Here is a 21,839-nt window from a genome sequence, read left to right on the forward strand (position 1 = left end):
ATTTTCAGGGCATTTCCAACTTTCTATTGCAAATTACATTTTCTTTTGTTTTTTTTTCTTTTTGCTTTTTAAGGCCACATCTGCAGCATATGGAAGTTCCCAGGCTAGGGATCGAATCGGAGCAGCAGCCACCTGCAACGACACAGCCACTGGCCAACGACACAGCCACAGCAATGCCAGATCCCAGGCACATTTTTCAATCTACACCACTCACGGCAACCCTGGATCATTAATTCACTGAGCGAGGCCCAGGGATCAAACCCGCATCCTCATGGATCCTGGTTGGGTTTGTTTCCACTGAGCCACAATGGGAACTCCACAAATTACTTTTTCTGAGTTTCAGAAATATATATGTTTCTATGTTTATATGTGTATTGTAAGCTCACAAAAGAATAGAAACATGTATATGTGAGTTGGTGCCTTTGGGCGTGGAACAGTTGGGATGGGAAATGGATTTACACTCTTATGTTACATACTTCTTTACTGTTTAAATCATTTACAGTGAGCAAGGATGTAAATGTATTTAGATGTCCAAGCAAAGGAAGGAGGAAGGAAAAAAGGAAGGAGGGAGGGAGGAAAGAAGGAAAGGAAAGAGGAAGTAAAGAAAGAGAGAAGGAAGAAAAGGAATGAAAACTCCTATACCGATTCTATTTGTAAAGATTCTGGAAGATCAAGAGCCACGAGAAGCAACTAAGCAATATATCCCCTTAGGTCTTTTATAGAACAAAGATGCATACAGACCTATGAGCAAAAAGTAGATATGTTTTTGGATTTAATTTCTCTGAGCAAAAAAGGAAATAGCACAAAGGATCCCAGCCCGACTTACTGATTGATTTTGGATTCTGTGGTGTTTCCAGCTTTGTCTCTCAATTTGATTGTAATGGATCCCCTTCTTATGTTCTTGTTCCAAGTTATAATGTCCACAAAGTAATGATATACTGCAAAGCAGTTAGAGGATATGGTAAGAGAGAAATACTCCCAACTTCTTTCTTGAAGTTCAATTCCTAAAACCCTAACTTCCCTAATAACTAAGTCTCTTTCTCTTCTTCTAGCTTTTCAGCAAAGATCCAACTGTGATTTGTTGATATTTTAATCATTATAACCCAGAAGATAGGCATGATTATCCCCTTTTACCAAGCAGCATGTTGAGACTCAGAGAGGTTAAGTGTCTTGACCAAAGTCACACAGCTATTAGGTGGTAGAGTCAGGAATCAATCTAAGTCCTTCCAACTCCAAAGTCCATGTTTCAGCATGGCCTTTATTTACCAAGAAGTAGCCAGGAAGCTGAGCCTCAGCCATTCCAAAAATAAAAGAGTTGAGCAAAAGCAAGCAATTGCATTCACCACTCACTGCAGAACGGTTTCTCCCCAGCTGTGTCAAAAAACGCTTTAGTCATGGGAGGATCCTTCTTCCTTAAATAGTCTTTCCAATTATCAGCATAATAACCTATGAAGCAAGTCAGAAAAGTATAATATTAGCATGTGTTATATAAGTGTACAAGCATTTGGGGAGATAGTGAGAACGGTGTGTTTGACTGCCCTCACCTCCGAGACAATCCCCCTCCTACCCACCCACACAGTGAGGGCCTGCAGGGCCACCAGGGCAGTGCCCCCCAGCACCCCCTGTAACCTTCCTCACAACCCTAGCCCTAAGATCTGGGGCTTGCCTAAGGACCCTGCCATGGCTTTTCCCCCTTTCTACGTCACCCAGCCCTCATTCTCAATAGCAGGGGCTAGGGAGTGACACACAGTGGGCAGACTAAAAATAGCACTGCTATTTTCCAATAATACATTCATTTTCTAGCTTATCTAAAACTAATTCAGGTTTATAGCTAGAACAGCATCACTGTTGCAAAGCGAACTATAATTGGGCTCCTAAATTGCACAGAACTTGGACTTGCCACATGACTATGTCAACAGGCAGGGGAACCTCCTCCTTCATGCCTGTGCCTGTAGGAATGAGGCCCAGTGCCATTCGTGGGGCCTCTTTTTCTCCTCTGTTCCCACCGCTAGACAGTGGCCTCCACATTCTGACTTAATTGATCTGGAATGAGACCCAGGCATCTGTGTGTTTTAAAAGCTCCCTCAAGCCACAAAAAAAAAAAAAAAAAAAAAAAAAAAAAAAGGAGTTCCCATTGTAGCACAGTGGAAACAAATCTGACTAGGAACCATGAGGTTGCAGGTTCGATCCCTGGCCTCGCTCAGTGGGTTAAGAATGCCATGTTGCCTTGAGCTGTGGTAGAGGTCGCAGATGCAGCTTAGATCCCATGTTGCTGTGGCTGTGGCTGTGGCTGGTGGCTATAGCTCTGATTGGACCCCTAGCCTGGGAACCTCCATGTGCTGCAAGTGTGGCCCCAAAAAGCAAAAAAACAAACAAACAAAAAAAACTCCCTCAGTGAGTCTAATGCGCAATCGAGGTTGAGAGTCCCTTGTCTATAGCATGTCCTGATGTTAATTTCAGTTTTTCCTTTGGGAACAATTAGGAAATTCTCATGACTGTCCAGTTATAAAGTCTTCAGTACTTGGAATAGTACCGATGACCCTTAGCAAATATCCAAGCAGCCTCCATGGTGTCTGTTAGCACAGCCCATCCCCGTGCGTGTACGTGAACACAGAATCGGAATGTGGTGCCAGGGCACTTACAGACACGACTTGTTGGAAGGGATCACCCTGCGAGGCCCTCCCCCAGCAGAGAAGTTGTGTGCACAGAAAGGGTGTTTCTGTCCCCACAGGAGCAGGCCATGTACTGTGACTGTGCATAAGTGAGCTTGGAAACTCTTCTGAAACCTTCTTTTTCTTGCTATAATAGTTGTCCAGGGAAATTGCACTGTCTTCTGGATGAAATCTTACATAGATTACTCTTTTTCTCTTGTTTCTTTTCTTTCTTTTTTTTTTCCCCTCTTTTGGCCATGCCTGCAGCATGTGACAGTTTCTGGGAGGGGATGGAACCCATGCCATAGCTATAATCAGAGCCACAGCAGTGACAGAGCCAGGTTCTTAACCCACTGAACCACGCAAGAACTCCATCTAGGAGTGCTTTTCTAACACGTTTTATTATTAGGAAACTCCAGAGTACTTCACAGAACAAATGGGCTAGAAAAAGCTGACTAAATAAATTTTTTAAAAGCACAGGATTTCCAGGCCCATTTTTAGATGGTAAAATGGTGCTGAGATTTTTCTACCAAAAATTAGCTCTTTAGGAGTTCCTGGTGTGGCTAAGTGGAAATGAATCTGACTAGTATCCAGGAGGACGCAGGTTTGATCCCTGGCCTTGCTCAGTGGGTTAAGGATCTGGCATTGCTGTGAGCTGTGGTATAGTTTACAGACATGGCTCAGAGCTGGTATGGCTGTGGCAGTGGCTGTGGCTGTGGCCGGCAGCTACAGCTCAGATTCAACGCCTAGACTGGGAACCTCCATATACTGTGGGTGCAGCCCTAAAAAAAAAAAAAAAAGCTCTTTGTTAGTCAGAGTAGGACACTGCTTGCTGGACTTACCCAGAAGGGGGCAGGACTCCATCTGTGGTGTGCCACAGTGGACACACTTGCCATTCCTATAATCCCGGTAGGAGTCACAGGGATATGCAGTGATGGTGCATTTCTCTCTCAGGGAAGAAAGGTACAGGTACACGGACCTCTGATGGTCACACTTGAAATACTGCATTCCTTGGTTGTAAAAGGAATGGTTAAAGAGACGAGCAGTTATAGCATTGAATAAGAAACAGTACATCAAATATAGTTTATCCACATAATTTATCTTGTGTCCTATGTATCAGGCACTGCGCTAACAGCTTCAGTGTATGATTCCATTTAATCCTCACAAAAAACAGTAGATCCAGCATCACGCAGGAATCTTTTCTTCTGCAAAGGGCAGGAGAAAAGAAGACAGGCATGACTGTCCCCATTTTACCTTGTAGGACCTTGAAATTCAGAGAGGTTAAATGACTTAACCAAGGTTACACAACTATTATGTAATAGAATCAGGATTCAAAGTATCTCCTTCCTTTGCCAGTGAAAGGAAGAGAAATCTGCAATGGTGGTTGGAGATCCTCCAGAGGTTTTCAGAGAGGCAGGCAGGTTCAAAGGAGCCAAGACAACAGAGGAAAAAGGAATCGGTAGAGGAATATCCCCAAGGAAAGCAAGAAGGGGAGGTAACTGTGAGAACGGATGGGGGAGGCCTCCAGTCTGGGACAGGTGAGGAAATGAATGTAAAGCCCAACCTTATGATACCGGATTAGGATAAATAAAATGGCTCCCTCTGGTAGGACCTTGGTCTAGGTACAAAAATGAAGTCTGGCTCACCAGGATGAGGGTTTATTGGTGGGGAGATAGTTGGAATAAAAGCAGAGAAAGTCAGGAAGAAATAAATACAAGGATTTTCTGGCCTTATTGAGGGCCATAGATAAGTTAGCAGGTGTGCCTGAACCTTGTACTTAACAAGACTCCAAGGCTTTTCCCAGCAAAAATGGGGGCCGACATGGCAGAGACCTCAGGGCCTGGGGGCCCACAGAGCATTGAGATGGAGTGGCAGGGGCTCCATTTCTGCTACAAAGGTGAAGGGTGAAGTGAGAAAGGCTGAACTAGAGGAGAAAGTGCTGGAAGCCATAAATGACCAAGAAGAAGTGAGAGGCAAGCCCCAGGGTAATTCTTGGTGGGCACCATGTGGTATGGGGGTGAGAGAGGAGGCTGATGAGGCACAGAGATGGGCATCAGAAGAATTGGAACTGATGAAACACTGCAGCACAAAGTAGAAGAGAGGTTGTCAGAAGGTTGGTGGGTCAGTTGATGGAGTCATTCAGAAACAGAAACTAAGTCCCAAAGATGGGCAATCAATGGAGCTAAGGATCTGAATAGTAAATAGTGAACCCCCTAAGAAGAGGAGTTATGATTGTGAGCTAGTAGTTTGGAGAGGCACTGGGTGCTGGAGTCAGACCAATGTTTCTGCTTCCTCCAGAGTCCACACATGCCTAGAGAAGAGATCAGGGAAGGACGAAAAGAAAGAAACTGGGCAAAAGAGGAGATGCATGGGGGTAGCATGGGACTAAGCTGGACTGGAGGATAATCTGAAAAGTCAACATTTACTTATTGTTCCTGGAACTTCCACTTGCAGAAACAATGAAGTTGGTAACACTACAGAGAAGGACATTTTAAAGCCAAGTACATTATCTTTGGCTGTTACAGATACACTTACACTACAGCCCACAGCACAGGATTTTTTTTTAATTACTTCATGAATTTTATTACATTTATAGGTGTACAGCAATCATCAACACAGCACAGGATTTAACACCATTTATGGTACAACGCGGTTGGCCCTGCTTATTCCATTTCATCTGGATCATTTTCAAACACTATATAATTTCCATGGGGCCATATACAGCTACCGTTTTGTACAAGATTGTCTTTTTTCTAGAATTATTGCCATGATTGTTTAACTTTCTCTAACAATGGTGAAATACAAGATCCAGAGCACTTAGGGATGGGTTTTTTAAAAATTCTGTTCCCCCCAACCTACTTTTGTTTCCCTCCAACTACCCATTTTGTTTTATGATTTTTTTTCTTTTTTCTTTTTTTTTCAGGGCTGCACCTGTGGCATAAGTTCTCTGGCTAGGGATCAGATTGGAGCTGCAGCTGCTGGCCTATGCCACAGTCACAGCAATGCCAGATCTGTGCCACATCTACGACTACACTGCAGCTCATGGCAATGCCAGATTGTTAACTCACTGAGCGAGACCAGGAATCAAACCTGCATCCTCATGGATACTAGTCGGGTTCTTAACCCGCTGAGCCATGGGAACGGCTATGAGTTTTTTCTCATGATGAAACAAATACATGCTCATTTAGAAAACACACAATAATACGATGGAAAAAAAACACCTAAAAGTCCAGTATCCAGAGATCACCACTAATAATTATTTGGAGCATTTATGTTTAGTCTTTTTTTCTATATTTACACATGTACAAGTATACATTTTTAAAACACATTGGAATTATGCCATATTATTTTATGTCCTTTTCACTTAACGTCATAAGCTTTTTCATTAATCTGAAAATATGATTTTTAAGAATATTCCTTGGTGTGGGTATACCATATTATTTAATAATTTTCCTATGTTGGACATTTAGAGTATTTCTAAAATTTTAGCTATTATAAATAATGCTATGTTGAATATCTTTGCACTCTGATTTGTGTCTACATTTTCCATTATTTCTCTAAGAGAGATTTCCAGGTGTGAAATTTCTAGGTCAAAGGCACACTTTTTCAAGACAGATAATTCATAATAGCTTTTAATCATATGGTTATGGTTTTAAAAAATAGTATGTTTGAGTAATAATGTTTAATTTATAATTTATATTTCTACCACCTCTATCTTCTCAGGGAATTTGTTTCCTATTAAAAATATTCTACGGTCGTTCCCATCATGGCACAGGGGAAACCAATCCGACCAGGAACCATGAGGTTTTGGGTTCAATCCCTGGCCTCGAAGGTTAAGGATCTGCCATTGCTGTGAGCTGTGGTGTAGGTCAGCGGCTACAGCTCCGATTCCGACCCCTAGCCTGGGAACCTCCACATGCTGCAAGTGTGGCCCCAAAAATACAAAAAAAAAAAAAAAATCCATGTAGAAAGATATCAGATTTTTTAAATATACCTTTTTTTAACCCACTCTTTTAAAAATATGAAAGTCTCTACACTTACCTCCAAATATTGTTTTGGGGCAACCAGGTTGATCCAGTCCTCCATTTGGATAGAAATCTATGTTTCCTAATGGTTCCTTGTAGCCCAGTGCTAAAAGAGAATATACTATGCTTTTATACTACTTTATTTTTTTATACTTTAAACTTTTCCCATCTCTTAGTTCATTAGCTTGTAGGATATAGGCAGGGATCATATTATTGTTGTTGTTGCTGTTGTTGTTGTTGTTAATATTTTTTAAAATATTTTGCTTAAAATTACCCAGTTAGTTAGTTAGAAAGCAATGATTCCCATCTAGAAGACTATGAAATGGTAATGGAATTTATTTACAATATTTCTAAAGACATAAAAGGGTTCGGTCACTCACTCACTGCAAGGCTGATACAATGACATGTTTCTTTTTTATATTTGGCTAGAACCTTATTTTTGATGGGTGCTTCTTGGGCCTCTGATTATATTCATGTTAGTCTTTAATGAATAAGAACAGGAAAAAATGAACTTTTGCTTAGTAGGAGAAACCTTTTAAAATTTGGGGATCTAAAATAGTAAAAAGATTGGAAATGCTCCTAGAAAATGGGAACTTAGAAGATTATAGATAGATTTAATAATTGCTTGTTCTCTTTAACCTTGTAACCCGCACCCACAGCATATGGAGGTTCTCAGGCTAGGGGTCAAATCAGAGCAGTAGCGGCTGTCACAAAAAACACAAGATCCAAGCCGCATCTGCAACCTACACCACAACTTATGGCAATGCCAGATCCTTAACCCACTGAGCGAGGCCAGGGATCAAACCTGTGTCTTCATGGAGACTAGTTGGATTTGTTTCCACTGAGCCATGAGGGGAAGTCCAAGATGACCACTTTAAAAAATAAGAGGAGGAGTTCCTGTCATGGCTCAGTGGTGAAGGAACCCAACTGGTATCCACAAGGTCCGGAATTCAATCCCTGGCCTTGCTCAGTGGGTTGAGGACCTAGCATTGCTGTGAGATGTGGTGTAGGTTGCAGATTGGGCTTGGATCCCGCATTGCCCTGACTGTGGTGTAGACCTGCAGCTATAGCTCCGATTCAACCCCTAGCCTGGGAACCTCCATTTGCCGCAGAGCAGCCCTAGAAAAATAAATAAATAGAAAGACAAAAAAATAAAAATAATAGGAGATGATAGGAAAAGCACCCTCACTCCAGCAAGAGCTTCTGGGTGCCTGCATTAAACCAGCTTCCCTTCAGTACTTCTGTGAATTTGGAGTTCTGCTCCATAGGAATAGAGGGAATGTGGCAGAACCTGATCCACCCTTGTGTGATGATCCCCCAGGGGGAGACTCTTCGGGAGTCTTGGTGGTGGGGGTGGGGGTGTCACTGACCCACGAGGATAGGAATGTTACCATCAATGTCAGAATGGATGACGTCAATGAACTGGGCATCACCAGGATCTAATCTGTCCTCTGGAGGCCTCCCGTTGAATAAAGGGCCCGCAGGGTCCAGACCTGGAAGGAAAACAGAGTTGGCTTGGCAGCCCCACGCCATGAGTCACCTGCAGCAGGGCTTTTGATCCCTTCTCATGAAGATGGTTCACAGGCTGCACTGTACCCTCGGGTGGGCAAGCATGCACATTCCCATCCTGCTTTGTCAGGCTTCTTTCCACAGCCCTATAGCCTTTTCCCAGAGTAGCGGTGGTGACCCTGGCAGTACCCCCTGAGAAGAGCATCCAGACTTTGTCTAGAGGTACTTCTTGTTCAGGGCTCCACAGCAGGGAATGCATAGGCATTTGGGGACCAGGGACATGAGGAGAAACTGGTTCCTCAAGAAAAAAGCATCAAAGGGTGCATATAAAAAGCAGACACTATACTTATCTTTACCCCCCACCACCACCTTTTTCTGGTCCTTTTAGGGCCACACCCTCAGCATAAGGCAGTTCCCAGGCCAGGGGTCTAATCGAAGCTACAGCTGCCAGCCTATGTCAGAGCCACAGCAATGCCAGGTCTGAGCTGGGTCTGCGACCTACACCACAGGTCATGGCAACACCGGGTCCTTAACCCACTGAGCGAGGCCAGAGATCAAACCCACAACTCATGGTTCCTAGTTGGATTCGTTTCTGCTGTGCCATGAAGGGAACTCTTAAGATTTCTTTATTCTTTCTTTCTTTCTTTGTGTGCTTTTAGGGCTGCATCCGCAGCATATGGAAGTTTCCAGGCTAGGGGTCAAATTGTGAGCTACAGCTGCCAACCTACAGCACAGCTCATGGCAACGCTGGATCCTTAACCCACTGAGTGAGACCAGGGATCAAACCTGCAATCTCACGGTTCTCAGTCAGGTTCATTAACCACTGAGCCACAAAGAGATCTCCTATCCCATTTTGAGTAATCCAGAAACCTCACTCAACATTTCTTTCTTGTTATTAATAAAAATCCTGTACAGTTTCCATTTTTCTTCACATTTACCAGCTCACCTGGTCCACATCACAAATTCTATGAGGGAAGCAAGGCAGTTATTGTCGTCTGTCACCTTACAGATGAATGAAATGAGGTTCAGGAAAGCGTCAAGTGTCTTAACTAACCAAGGCCACAGTCCCACAAGGCAAGCTGCTCTCTCTGTTGAGCTTTTGATTTCATTGAACTGGATTTGGCGATCACAGTGAGAGTGTGTGAGACTCCCTGGTAGGCCAGAGATCAAAAGGGAAATAAAGTGGGTGTCAGTTGCTGCAGAATTAACCCATCCCCCCAATGCCTGAACTGGTTTCTTACTCTTGGTCAGTGTTAGCTGGACCTTCCTCAACATCATTGTGAAACAGCTGCCAAAACAAGAGAGCAGCCCCTGCAGTGATGTAATCACCAACTAAAAACAAAATGCCAGAAAATCCAAAAGGCCCTGCTAAACTTCCCTGGATTAAAGAAGATTTCAAAGGATGTCTCCAAGTTTTTATCTGTGAAGTTCATTTTAAATGACATCTCCCATCCCCCGGTGCTATAAAATACAAGAGGTAGTATCTTTGCCTCAGCATTCCTGGTCCTAGCCTCTTTTCTCCTCCTCTCCTTTCTTCTCGCCTCTGCTCTCCCAATTGCCTTTTCTCCTCAGCCTTGCTTCCTTGAGGCATCACTTTACCTGCCTCCTTTTCTTATCTCCCTCCCTCCCGCCTCAGCCCTACTTTTCTTCCTCCTCTGTCCACTCCCAACTGAAACTGATGTGGGAGGAGGCAGATTGGCACCCAGGCATCCACGTCCATAGGCTAGTCCCAGCAGAGCATGAGAAACTCAAAACCTCAGAAAGATCTTGCTTGGGGAAGCCTCCCCCTCCACAGAAAACAGTACCACTTCCAATCTGAGAGAAGGGTCAGTGACAGACCCAGTTGATAGCAGCCTCCAGATCCATGGCGACAAATCGGCTTCCCATATAAAATCCAAACTGAGGCACTTTTGAAAGTGATGAGGCTGCTATTAATAATGATACCAGGACCAGAAATCACAAATGAGGACTGTCACAATCAGCTTGGACATAGGATCTTCTTAGAGATAAGCCTTAGCAAATGATCAGCTTACTGTCACCAAAAAAGCAAGCACAAACTGCCCTAAAAAGCTGCATGTTTTATGACCATTTGAGTCAGACAGATGTGACATGGAGCTCCAAACCCAGCATTGACCAGCTGTGTGACCTTAGGCAGTTTACTTTACTTCTCTGAACCTCCCTTTCCTTATCTGCAAAATAGAGGTATAATTGATTGCTACTTCAGAAGACTTACAAAAGGACTCCTGGATCTGAATCCAGAATATTGAGATTATTAAAGAATAGAAACAAAAATGAGGAAATGGAGCTCTTTCTTGTTGCTCTGCAATCACCAGAAAAGTATCTAGCTTGTGATCCCATGCTTTGATTACAAGATTAACCAGTTTGAGAATTTGATGAAAGCTCTGGACTTCTCTCCAGGACAGAGCTCACACATTTTGCATGCAGTTTCAGGGGCCTCTTATTCTCATCCCCAAGGTCACCATGAACTAACTTTCTAAGGCAGTGATGGCCAATCAAAACTTAATGTAAAAATTTTCTAGCAGGCACTTAAGAAAAGTAAAAAGAGGAGTTCCCGTCTTGGCTCAGTGGTTAACAAATCCGACTAGGAGCCATGAGGTTGCAGGTTCCATCCCTGGCCTCAGTCAGTGGGTTAAGGATCCCGCATTGCCGTGAGCTGTGGTGTAGGTTGCAGACGTGGCTTGGATCCCACGTTGCTGTGGCTCTGACGTAGGCCGGAGGCTACAGCTCCAAATGGACCCCTAGCTTGGGAACCTCCATATGCCACGGGAGTGGCCCAAGAAATGGCAAAAAGACAAAAAAAAAAAAAAAAAAAAAAAAAGACAAAAAAAAAGAAAAGTAAAAAGAAGCAAGGAAAATTTATTTTAATAATACATTTTATTTATCCCAGTTTGTTTAACCCAATATATCAAAAAAATTATCATTTAAACACATTATATATATTTTGTTTGTTTGTTTTGTTTTGTTTTGTTGGCCTGTGGAGTTCCTGGGCCCAGGATCATATCCAAGCCACAGTTGCAACTTAAATTGCAGCTGCAGCCACAGCAGATCCTTAACCCACTGTGCAGAGCCAGGGATAGAACCTGCAACCCAGCACTCCCAAGACACCACCAATCCCATTGCACCACAGCGGGAGCTCCTCAATGTAAAATTTTTGAAAATTTTTATTATCTTTTTTTTTGTACCTAGTTTTCAAAATCCAGTAAGTGTTTGGCACTTAACAGCACATTTGAATTTGCATTAGCCACATCTCAGGTGCTTAATGGCACATGTAGCTCAGGATTACTATATTGGACAACACAGCTCTATGGTCATTTCTTAAAGTATGGTGTTCAGACCACCTGCATCTCTGGTTAAAAGTACAGACTCCTGGACCCCAAGCCCCAACTTCCAATTCAGCCAGTTGGCACTGTGCCCAGTACCCCAAGGTGACTTTTATAAGAATCAAATTTAATGTATTATCAAGTGATATAGGTACTTGAAATGTTTTAAAATCCATTCATCTCCTGCCATCTTCTGTCAAAGAAGTTAAAGAAAAGTAAAACTAGGAGATGGGCATGAGATGGAAAAGCAGAAGGAAGAGCAGAAGACAGGAAGGGAAATGGAAGAGAAGGAGGTAGCCATTCTGGCCTAGATAATTAACAAGCAGAACCACCCAGTTCCTGGGAATTGGGAGTGGATTGTGTCCTTGGGTAACAGGCTAAATTCCTGCTCCACAATGCAGTGAGCCCACTCAGGCAAGGCACTGGCTGGTGAGTGGGGGAGGGAGAGGCTTTACCCCTGAAATAGCTCTCAGAAGCAGATGAGATTGGCCTTGGGGCTCAGAGAAGATGAGGAATTGGGAGAACAAGGGGCAGTCAGAGGAGATGGAAAATTGAGCTGTGGACCATGGCTGAATCCAGGCCACAGGGTAGGACCACGTGGGCCCAGGGCAGAAGGGAGGCTGGCTTGGGGAATTTCCATGATCAGAGGCCAGGTTACATTGCATTCCCATTCAAAGTAGTTGTGGAAACAGGTTCCGTGGGAGGCTGAGAAGCAACACTAGAGGCAGATAGACTAAGGAGGTGGTGGGCTGGAGCCCCCCAACAACTGCCCTGGAGAGCAGATTTTGATTATCTCTTCAGGAACTTTGTGGTCAGTGATGTCAGGTCAGTAGCTTGAAATCAGCCACAGTGGGAATATTTACACCACAGAAATCAGCAAATGCTATAAATCTTTTTGTTTGTTTGTTTGTTTGTTTGTTTGGAGAGCTGGTCAGCTTCTAAACACACCTTTTGGAAAAGCCCCAGCTGCCAGAAGAGGAGCTCCCAATAGATAAGGAAAACAAATAAATTCAAGCCTTCTGTCCTTTGCATCTATATGGGAAAATGATTTTTTTTTTTCTTTTGCCGTGGCTGTGGCTTGAGGCAGTTCACAGGCTAGGGATCAAACCTGCACCACAGCAGTGACTTGAGCCACAACTGTGACAACGCTGGATCCTTAACATACTGAGCCACAAGGGAACTCTGAAAATGAATTTTTAAAGAGTAAAGACATGTCAGAATTCCCACTGTGGTGCAGTGGGTGAGGAATCCAACTGCAATGGCTGTGGAGATATGGGTTTAATCCCCAGCCCAGTGCAGTGGGTTACAGGATCTGGTGCTGCCACAGTTGTGGCTTGGATTCACTCTTGCCTGAGAATGTCCATATGCCATAGGTGCAGCCATTAAAAAAAAAGGTAAAGACATGTTGCTTTCTAAAACATTATGGCAATAATTTTGAAAATTGAAAAAGAGCTTTGCTTCCCTAGGAAAGCAGGTAAATAAGATGAGGGCAGTCTTGGCCTTTGGGGTGAAAGTTATTGAAAAACAGCCAGGAAAAAATGTGACCTCAAGTACTAGGACCAGGAAAAACACCAGCCAGTGGGGGTGTGTGGGGGGGTTGTATCAGAGAGAGAGAAAGAGGGAGATTTGCCCAGGGTTACCTGTCCAGTTAAGTAGCACATTCAGACTTGTGGCCCTGCAAGTTTACCTCCCAAATGTAGTTGGTTTGAATCGTTTACCTCTTTCCTCCCTCTGCGCACTTCCAGACTCCCTAGATTCGGAATGGGTGTCTCAGGGTTAAGAGTCAATTCTGGGAAAGATATGGATGGATGCCAGAAGCCTTGAGTCTCTGACAGAGGAAGCCTCCCTCAGCCCTTCATCTGTAGCAGTGGAAACTTACAGAGCCCTAGGCCAGTGACCCAGCAAGGGAACCTTTGTTTGGAGTTTCACCTGCAGGGTTTCTGAGGGTTTTAATCCAGCTTTGGCCTGAAAGCTGATATTCAGAGTCTAAGCCTCGGGCATCAAAATTCTCATTTCATTTTCCTATCAGGAGGCTCCAGCTATGCCTGGGGACATGTTAGATATATCGCTCAAACTGTACCAGATTAAATGAAAGGAAGAAGGCTCTCTGCTTGGGGAACACAGGTTAGATCCCCAAGGGACATAGCTGTGTTTCTAGCCATAAAAGAAGTCAAGTCACCACCAGCCTTTTGTGTGACATATACAATTTACAAAGTGCTTTGTGCGTATTTTAGTAAATAATAAATTTAATATTGCTAAGGTCAGTGTTACTGTGGTCTTGCTTTTGCGCAAGAGGACATTTTCTCAGAGAGGTGAGGTAATTGTAAGAGCTGGCTTTGAACCCAAAGCCTTGGATTGTCTGCATCAAGCTTCCACAGGAAACACCCTGCCCAGGACAGTTACCCGGTACCCATTCACAGGAAGCCTTACCTGTAATTCTTCCCAGCTGGCCATCATACATCTTTCCAACAAACCCAGCTATGTGGGCCCCTAGACTTACTCCAATCATGTAAATGTCATCAAGAGAAGCTCCTCCTGCCTGGAATTTCAAGAGATCCATTGTTATAAATTGTGAGGGGCCAAAGAGTTGACAACATCTGGAAAAATTTCCTGTTAACTTTGGGGGAACATTTCTAAGCACCTTATATCCATTATCTCTTTGAAATGTCACAACACCCCCACAAACTAAATGCTGTTCTTTTTTTTTTTTCTTTAATGTCCATACCCATGACATATGGAAGTTCCCAGGCCAAAGACTGAATCTGAGCCACAGCTGCGACCTACACTGCAGCTGTAGCAATGGTGGATCCTTTAACCTACTGCACAGGGCAGTGGATGGAACCCATGACTCCACACCAAAACGAGCCACTGCAGTTGGGTTCTTAACCCACGTTGCCACAATGGGACCTCCTAAATGCTATTTTTTTGATTATACAGATGAGGAAACTGAGCCCAGGGTTGAGGTCATCTGCCCAAGGTCAGGCAGTTGGGGAGGGGGGCAGGCAGAATTCAAACCAGTCTGTCCAACTCCAAGCCTGTGCCTTAAACTTTATGCCATGATGTTTCTATTCATGCTTCTCCTGGAAACCAAGCTGAGATATCTTCAAAACTTTCCCAACTGAGAAGAGCAACAAAATATTTTGAGGAACTCCTTTATCTTCATGTTGGCTCAGTTAATGAAATCACCATGGAGAGAGCAGGAAAGAAGGAAAGAAAGGGGTAGGGCACACTGACCATGGTCTGCTGGGACAGCCAGTCATGAGTCATTTTGCCTTTTTTTTTTTTTGTACTGCCGCACCTGTGGCATATGGAGGTTCCCAGGCCAGGGGTCAAATTGGAGCTGTAACCTATGCCACAGTCACAGCAATGCCAGATCCAAGCCCCATCTGCCACCTGCACCACAGCTCACAGCAACATCCTTAACCCACTAAGTGAGGCCAGGGATCGAACCTACATCCTCATGGGTACTAGTCAGATCCGTTTCCATTGAGCCATGATGGGGACTCCCATGAGTCATTTTAATATTTACTTTTCCAAGAGCTAGGGCTTAGGCTGGGAACTCATGTAAAATTTATGTCACTCCTGGCCACTGTGGCTACCATGTGTGACTCTCTGAAATAGTCCTGATGTCAAGTCACTTCTTTTTTTCATGAAAAGGACAATTCGTGGATAGATCACTATATTTAAGATTTATTTAATCTTTATAAGTCTTCTGAAAACATAAATCATACAAATAAATCATTCATCAGACCATGTTTTCAGTTTTAGTTTTAGATAATCTGGTCACTAAATTTTTGGCATTTCTAAAAAAAGGAAGAGCTATAGAAGTTGATAAAACTTTAGGCATCGAAGCCAAGAAACCCCAAGACAGAACCTCTCCTACCCATTTGATACTTTTATGTGCGTTAGAAAAAGAGGTCCCTTCCTCAGAACACTTTGCTGTCATTCGCTAGGGAATTGTTAATAATAGATATGTGAATCCACAGTGTGTACAATGACAATAGTGCTCTCTCAGATGGGTGCCCTGTGCAGTGCACAATCTGGACAACCATACCTATGGGCCTTGCCTTCACCTTCCCTGGGGCTTATTCTGATTTGCAAAACTTTGCAAAATAGTCCTCCTGTCACTGTAGATATCTCTTGGCATTAAATATCCAGATAATGGAGTCCCTGTTATGGGTTAGCAGTTTAAGACCCAACATTGTGTCCCTGACGATGTGGATTTGATCCCTGGCCTCACTCAGTGGGTTAAGGATCTGGCATTGCTGCAAGCTGCGGTGCAGGTCGCAGATGCAGCTCAGATCTGGTGTTGCTGTGGCTGTGGCATGGGCTGGCAGCTGCAGCTCCAATTCCTCCCCTAGCCTGGGAACTTCTACATGTTGCAGGTGCAGGCCTAAAAAGAAAAAAAAAAAAAAAAAAAATCCAGATAATGAGCCAGTTTCACTTTAGCCCTGAATCACCTAAAAAATTTCTCCCTTACCAGCATTTGGTCGATAAATTCCTTCAAGACTACTGCTACTTTTCTGGTCTTACTGGAGGCATGGTTGTACATTACAGTTGTAGCTCCTCGATTCCAGTCAACAACGACCACATTCATGTCTTCTACGGAGAGCAAACCAGCCACTAAGTCCTCCATCCAAATTGGAGGAGAACCTGTTGGCCTGAATCCATGGACAATGAAGGTGGTTTTCTGGGTCATGTTCAAGTTCCCCAAAGCTGTGGAATTGATGGCTTGTGCACAGGTTGGGTTTCTCCTTGTGTAGAGCATCAGCTTCACACTGAGTCCTGTACCAACCACTGCACTGTGAAAACTCAGTTTGGTGAATGAAGGACATGTTTCATCTGTGTCTGAAAATCAAAATTAAATGGCATAGTGACTGTTCTGTCCTTAGTTGGGCATCAAGCAATTGTGCTTTCCTACATGCATTGGAGTTCTTTGTGCAAGAGCACTTAGCAAGAGGCAAGATCTAGTTGAATGAAGAGACAAAGTCACCCCTGACTCAGAGTTCATAAGCAGTGACTTCTTTTTTTACCAATAAAACCATTTCTCCAAATCCTACCCTCTTTTAAGGTCTAATGAAATTCACCTCAACGAAGCCTCCTCTGACTCTCCCAGCCATAAGTGCCGTCTGTCCTTCAAGCCAGAACTCCCCAAACCCTTCAATGTGCCTCATTGGCAGCATAATGAAAACGTTTTCAGGGATGGATTATGGGTATTTCTGTACATGTGTGTCTATCCCGCTAGACCACAATCTCCTTGCAATGGTGTCTTAAAATCTTGTGTATCCCTCACAGTGCCCAGCACATGGTAGAGGGTTCAATAACTGAATCGGCAGTGCCCCCTAGGATGGCAGTAGAGAACATGATGTGCCTTGCCCTATGCCTTTCAAAAGCATCTGGAACTCATAACCATGGTGGCCTTTCTCGGACCCTCTCCTTCTTTGCTCAAGCACCACCTTTAAGCCTTTGTGCTGCTGAGTAGGCTCTACAAATGGCCTTTGAAGAAAGGCTAGGAATGTGAAAACAGATTAGATGAGCCTGGGGTATCTAGTTATGGCAGAAAATAAGAGAGTGTTTCAGAACACATCATAGGGACACAATAAGCAGCTTGAAGGGACTTCCAGTGGCCAGATCTGGGATAATTTGAGGACAAAATAATTAAGGACAGTAATGAATGATAGGCCTTTGAAAAACATTAGTAATCCATGAGTCTATAACAAATGCATAAACAAACAAACAATACATAAATGGAGAAGGAAGAAGAATTCTTACAATGTAATGCTGAATGCACACTGATAAATGTGGAATGTATGCTGGAGTTGAATTCATCATTTGACAATGATCATAATAAGACTGTTACGCAAGAATCAGCAGTGGATGCTAAACTAAGGTTGAGGTGGGATGTGGATTTTGAGGAGGAGCATAATATTTGAATGGATTTAAAATGTCTTGCACAGGAGTTCCCATTATGGCTCAGTGGGTTAAGAATCCGACTAGTATCTATGAGGATGCAGGTTTGATCCCTGGCCTCTCTCAGTAGGTTAAAGGATCCGGTGTTGCCACGTGTTGCAGTATAGGTCACAAACGTGACTTGGATCTAGTGTTGCTGTGGCTGTGGCCTAGGCCAGCAGCTGTAGCTCCAGTTCAACCTCTAGTCCAGGAACCTCTTTATGCCATGGGTGTTGGCCCTTACAAAAAATAAAAATGAATAAATAAAGTGTCTTGTACAGATTGCTTATTAGAGATTAGGGAAGAAAAAGCAACCATAAGGTGAACTACACCTTGGCTATGTTATCAGACTTAACATCATCAATGAGGAGCAGATGGGTATCAGCTGTAATGCACTGAGAATGCACAGCATTGCCTGTGCAGTATTCCAGTAGGGGATGGATAGCCAGACCCTAACCTTGAGGGAGAATCGGACAAACATAAAAGGAGGAATATGTATATATATTTTTTAAAAGGACCTATATTCTTTTTTTTTTTTGCCACACCCATCTACAGCCAGAGTTCAAAACTGTGCCACAGTAGCAACCTGAGCTGCTGCAGTGACAACATTGGATTCTTAATCTGGTGCATCCCAAGGGAATTCCAAAAAAGGACCTATATTCTTTAAAAAAGTCAATGTCATAAATGAAAAGAAAGGCTGTGGAAATGTTCTAAATTAGAGGAAACTAAAGAGGCAGGGTAAATACATGCAACCTCTGGTCTTAGACTGGATACTATAATGGAAGAAAAATGCTATAAAATAAATTATTGGGTCAGTTGACAAAATTGGGATATGGATACTAAGTTAGATAAATTAATTGAAGTTGATAACTATTGTGGTTATATAAGGGTGAAAATCTTAATTCTTAGGAATTACAACTGAAGTATTTATAAGTAAATGGCCAATTTATTCTCAAATGGTTCAGGAAAAAAAGGGGGGGATGGATAGATAGTAAACGATAAAGCACGTGTACAAAATGTGTAGCTGGAGTTCCCTTCGTGGCTCAGTGGAAACAAATCTGACTAGTATCCATGAGGACGCAGGTTCAATCCCTGGCCTCGCTCAGTGGGTTAAGGATCCAGCATTATCATGACCTGTGGGATAGGTCACAGACGCGGCTCAGATCCTGATTTGCTGTGGCTGTGGCGTAGGCCGGCAGTTACAGCTCCAATTCAACCCCTAGACTGGAAACCTCCATATTCCATGGGTGCAGCCCTAAAAAGACCAAAAAAAAAAAAAAAAAAAAAAAAAGTGTAGCAGTAAGTAAATCTGTATAAAGGGTCATTGGTGTTTGTGTGTGTGTGTGTGTGTGTGTGTGTGTTTATTCTTGTAGCTTTTCTGCAAGTTAAAAAATATTTCCACATAAAAAACCTTACATAAAAGGAAGGAGACAGGACCATATCAGTGATTTACAAAGCAAGAGGGAGCTCATGAGTTCTGACATCAGAAAACAAAACTAGATAGGCATGCTTGAGACTATGCTCTAAAGGGATCAGGGAGTTGGAAATAACGGGGGTTCAATTACAAGATGAAAGAGGCAGTGGGAAGGAAGGAGGGCTTTGGAGTCCTTAGGTCTTGAGACAGTGTTACTTTTGCAACACCTTATAAGGCCTTGATTGAGAACCATGATCAAATAAGAGAAACTCTGGTCAACCCTGGTATCCAGACACAACAAATATGATGATTGAGAAGACTGGTTTTAAAAATTATAGTAATTGTTTAAAACTGTGTTGTGACCCACTCTCCCACATCCTACAAGATTGAGAAAGAACAGCCAAGAAGGAGGTGAACAGGAGCAACAGACAACCCAGGGCTCCAAGCTGGAGATGGCCCTTTAGGATATTCAGCAGAGGGGGGAGGACCCTATGACCATTCTTCCAGAGAGGAAACAGAAGGGAAGACAGTTGACTTGCAGCTGGCCAAAAAGAAGACAAGAGTGCCTTAGGAAACATTTGTTCTAACTTCTTACGATAAGAATTTAGGAACCGTTTGCCCTGGGCCCCTATTCTCCATGAATCTGCAGTGCACACCCGAGAATTGCAGCTCCCCTATTCTCAGCCTCACAGTAGCCCCTGGGGTCTTTGCCTTTCCTTAATCACATGGGCCCATGCATGTATGTTTCCATTTGAAATTTCTTACAAAGTGTCTAGCACTCAGGAATGAGTGAACTTCCAAAACAGAATGAGCAAAAGCTCAAATAGAAGGTTAAAAATTAAGGAGGCTTTGGAGTTCCCATCATGGCTCAGTGGTTAACGAATCCGACTAGGAACCGTGAGGTTGCAGGCTCGATCCCTGGCCTCGCTCAGCGGGTTAAGGATCCAGCATTGCCGTGAGCTGTGGTGTAGGTTGCAGAGGCGGCTCAGATCCCGTGTTGCTGTGGCTGTGGCATAGGCCAGCGGCTACAGCTCCAATTAGACCCCTAGCCTGGGAACCTCCGTATGCCCCAGGAGTGGCCCAAGAAATGGCAAAAAGACCAAAAAAAAAAAAAAAAAAAAAAATTGAGGAGGCTTCGAAATCCCTCACCCTAGAAACGACATGGTTAAAAATTGAGCCCTAGGAGTTACTACTGTGGTGAAATGGAATTGGCAGTAGCAGCACCAAGACACAGGTTCAATCCCTGGCCAGCACAATGGGTTAAAGGATCCAGCGTTGCCACACCTGTGGGGTAAGTTGCAACTGCAGCTCAGTCTGATCCCTGCCCTGGGAACCCCATATGCTGGGGCAAGTGGGGGGGTGTGGGTGGGGCAAAAAAGAAAAAAAAAATTGAGCCCTAAACTTACATTCCTCCTTTTACTCTACACTGTCTACAAAAAAAACATTGAGCCGTAATTACTTAACATTACTTCTTTTACTCTATTACATAATGCTTACAATGTAAATCCTGTCTTTCTCTTTTTGCTTATTTTCCTTAGCTTTACTGAGATATAATTGACAAATAACATTGTGTGAGTTTAAGGTCTACAATGCAATGACTTAATATATGTATATATTGGAGTTCCTGTCGTGGCTCAGCAATAACGAACCCAACTAGTACTCATATGGAGTTCCTGTCTGTGGCTCAATGGGTATGAATCTGACTGGTATCCAACTAGTATCCATGAGGATGCGGGTTCAATCCCTGGCCCCACTCAGTGGGTTAAGGATCCAGCATTGCCATGAGCTGTGGTGTGGGTTGCACATGGGGCTTGGACCTGGGCGTTGCTCTGGCTGTGGTGTAGGCCGGCTGCTGTAGTAGCTCCCATTCAACCCCTAGCCTGCGAACTTCCCTATGCCGCAGGTGCAACCCTAAGAAGAGCCCCCCCCCCCAAAAGTATATGTTAAGAAATGATTACCACAGTAAGGTTAGCTAACATATTCATCACCTCACAGTTACTTTATGTGTTGTGTCTATGTGTCTGAGATGAGAACATTTAAGATCTACTCTCTTAGCAAATTTCAAATATACAACACAGTGTCATTAATTATAGAGTCACCATGCTGTGCCTTAGATGCCCAGGACTTACTCATCCATGTAAACATTTTCTCTATCTGTTGACCCCTTTGACCCCTTTCATTTTTCTCTTCCTGTAGATTGCTTGCTCCAGGAAAACACAGTCTAAAACTTATCTGGTGCTTGTGGAGTGTTTGATTAGTCATTTTATTAAACAGGAGGAGTCATGGGGTAGGGCTGAGCCTCTGGGTCTTAACCATCAGTAGAGCTGGGTTTTGTTCCTGGTTGTGTGACTGACTCACCAGGCAGCCTGGGGAAATTATATCATCTTTCACTTGTCACCTACTTGCCCCCAGAGTTGGGTGGTGGAGATTGATGAATGAGGTCATCCTGGGGAAGATAGAGATCCCTTTCCAAAGAAGAAGGTTTAGTAACTCTATTTGTTCATTATGAGCCACATGAACACTATTAGGTCAATGTGCCATCAACCACATATCTGAATCCTTGGAAGGACTCCTGAAGTTTGGAGTCAGAGATGTTTTTCCACAGAAACTGCCCATTTTAATGTCTATGGGCTAGTTTAAGCAATCTTTTTGACTTGCTCAGTCCTTACTAAAAGCCCTTCAATTGACAGTTACTGAAAAGCAAGACGGACAGAATAAACAGATTTTTATTTTCACTTGATAGAACCACTGTGACTTCTAGTATTTTTAAATGTCTTTGTTTAAAATTTTTATAATGGCATTGTGTTCTGGGAAAGGCCATTGCTTTTGCTATGTGGATTACCCTGTCTCTTCTTTTCTTTCCTTTATCTTTTCCCCCCATTTATACATTCTTTCTCATCCTGGGAAGTTTGTAGCCTGCTTCCTTTTTTCTGAAGTTGCCCTTTAAAAT

General features: G+C 43.4%; 1 protein-coding gene across 2 annotated transcripts in view; it reads right to left on the reverse strand.

Annotated features, from left to right (window-relative positions):
• Window positions 1-21,839, reverse strand: part of LIPH (lipase H) — a 46,597-nt gene that overhangs the window by 15,755 nt on the left and 9,003 nt on the right. Inside the window, exons 2-8 of one of the 2 annotated variants that reach the window (XR_002337781.1) lie at window positions 16,007-16,374; window positions 13,957-14,065; window positions 8,068-8,169; window positions 6,693-6,782; window positions 3,494-3,661; window positions 1,344-1,446; window positions 827-938 (exon numbers count right to left, since the gene is read on the reverse strand). Coding sequence is in view for 1 of the 2 variants with exons in the window: in XM_021069987.1 (XP_020925646.1) it covers window positions 827-938; window positions 1,351-1,446; window positions 3,494-3,661; window positions 6,693-6,782; window positions 8,068-8,169; window positions 13,957-14,065; window positions 16,007-16,374 (1,045 nt within the window). In the remaining variant the exon portion in view is untranslated. The remainder of the gene's footprint in view (window positions 1-826; window positions 939-1,343; window positions 1,447-3,493; window positions 3,662-6,692; window positions 6,783-8,067; window positions 8,170-13,956; window positions 14,066-16,006; window positions 16,375-21,839) is intronic. The other variant, XM_021069987.1, reaches the window with a different exon arrangement.

Source organism: Sus scrofa, chromosome 13 (assembly GCF_000003025.6).
Source record: "Sus scrofa isolate TJ Tabasco breed Duroc chromosome 13, Sscrofa11.1, whole genome shotgun sequence".
In the NCBI taxonomy this organism is placed as follows: Eukaryota; Metazoa; Chordata; class Mammalia; order Artiodactyla; family Suidae; genus Sus; species Sus scrofa.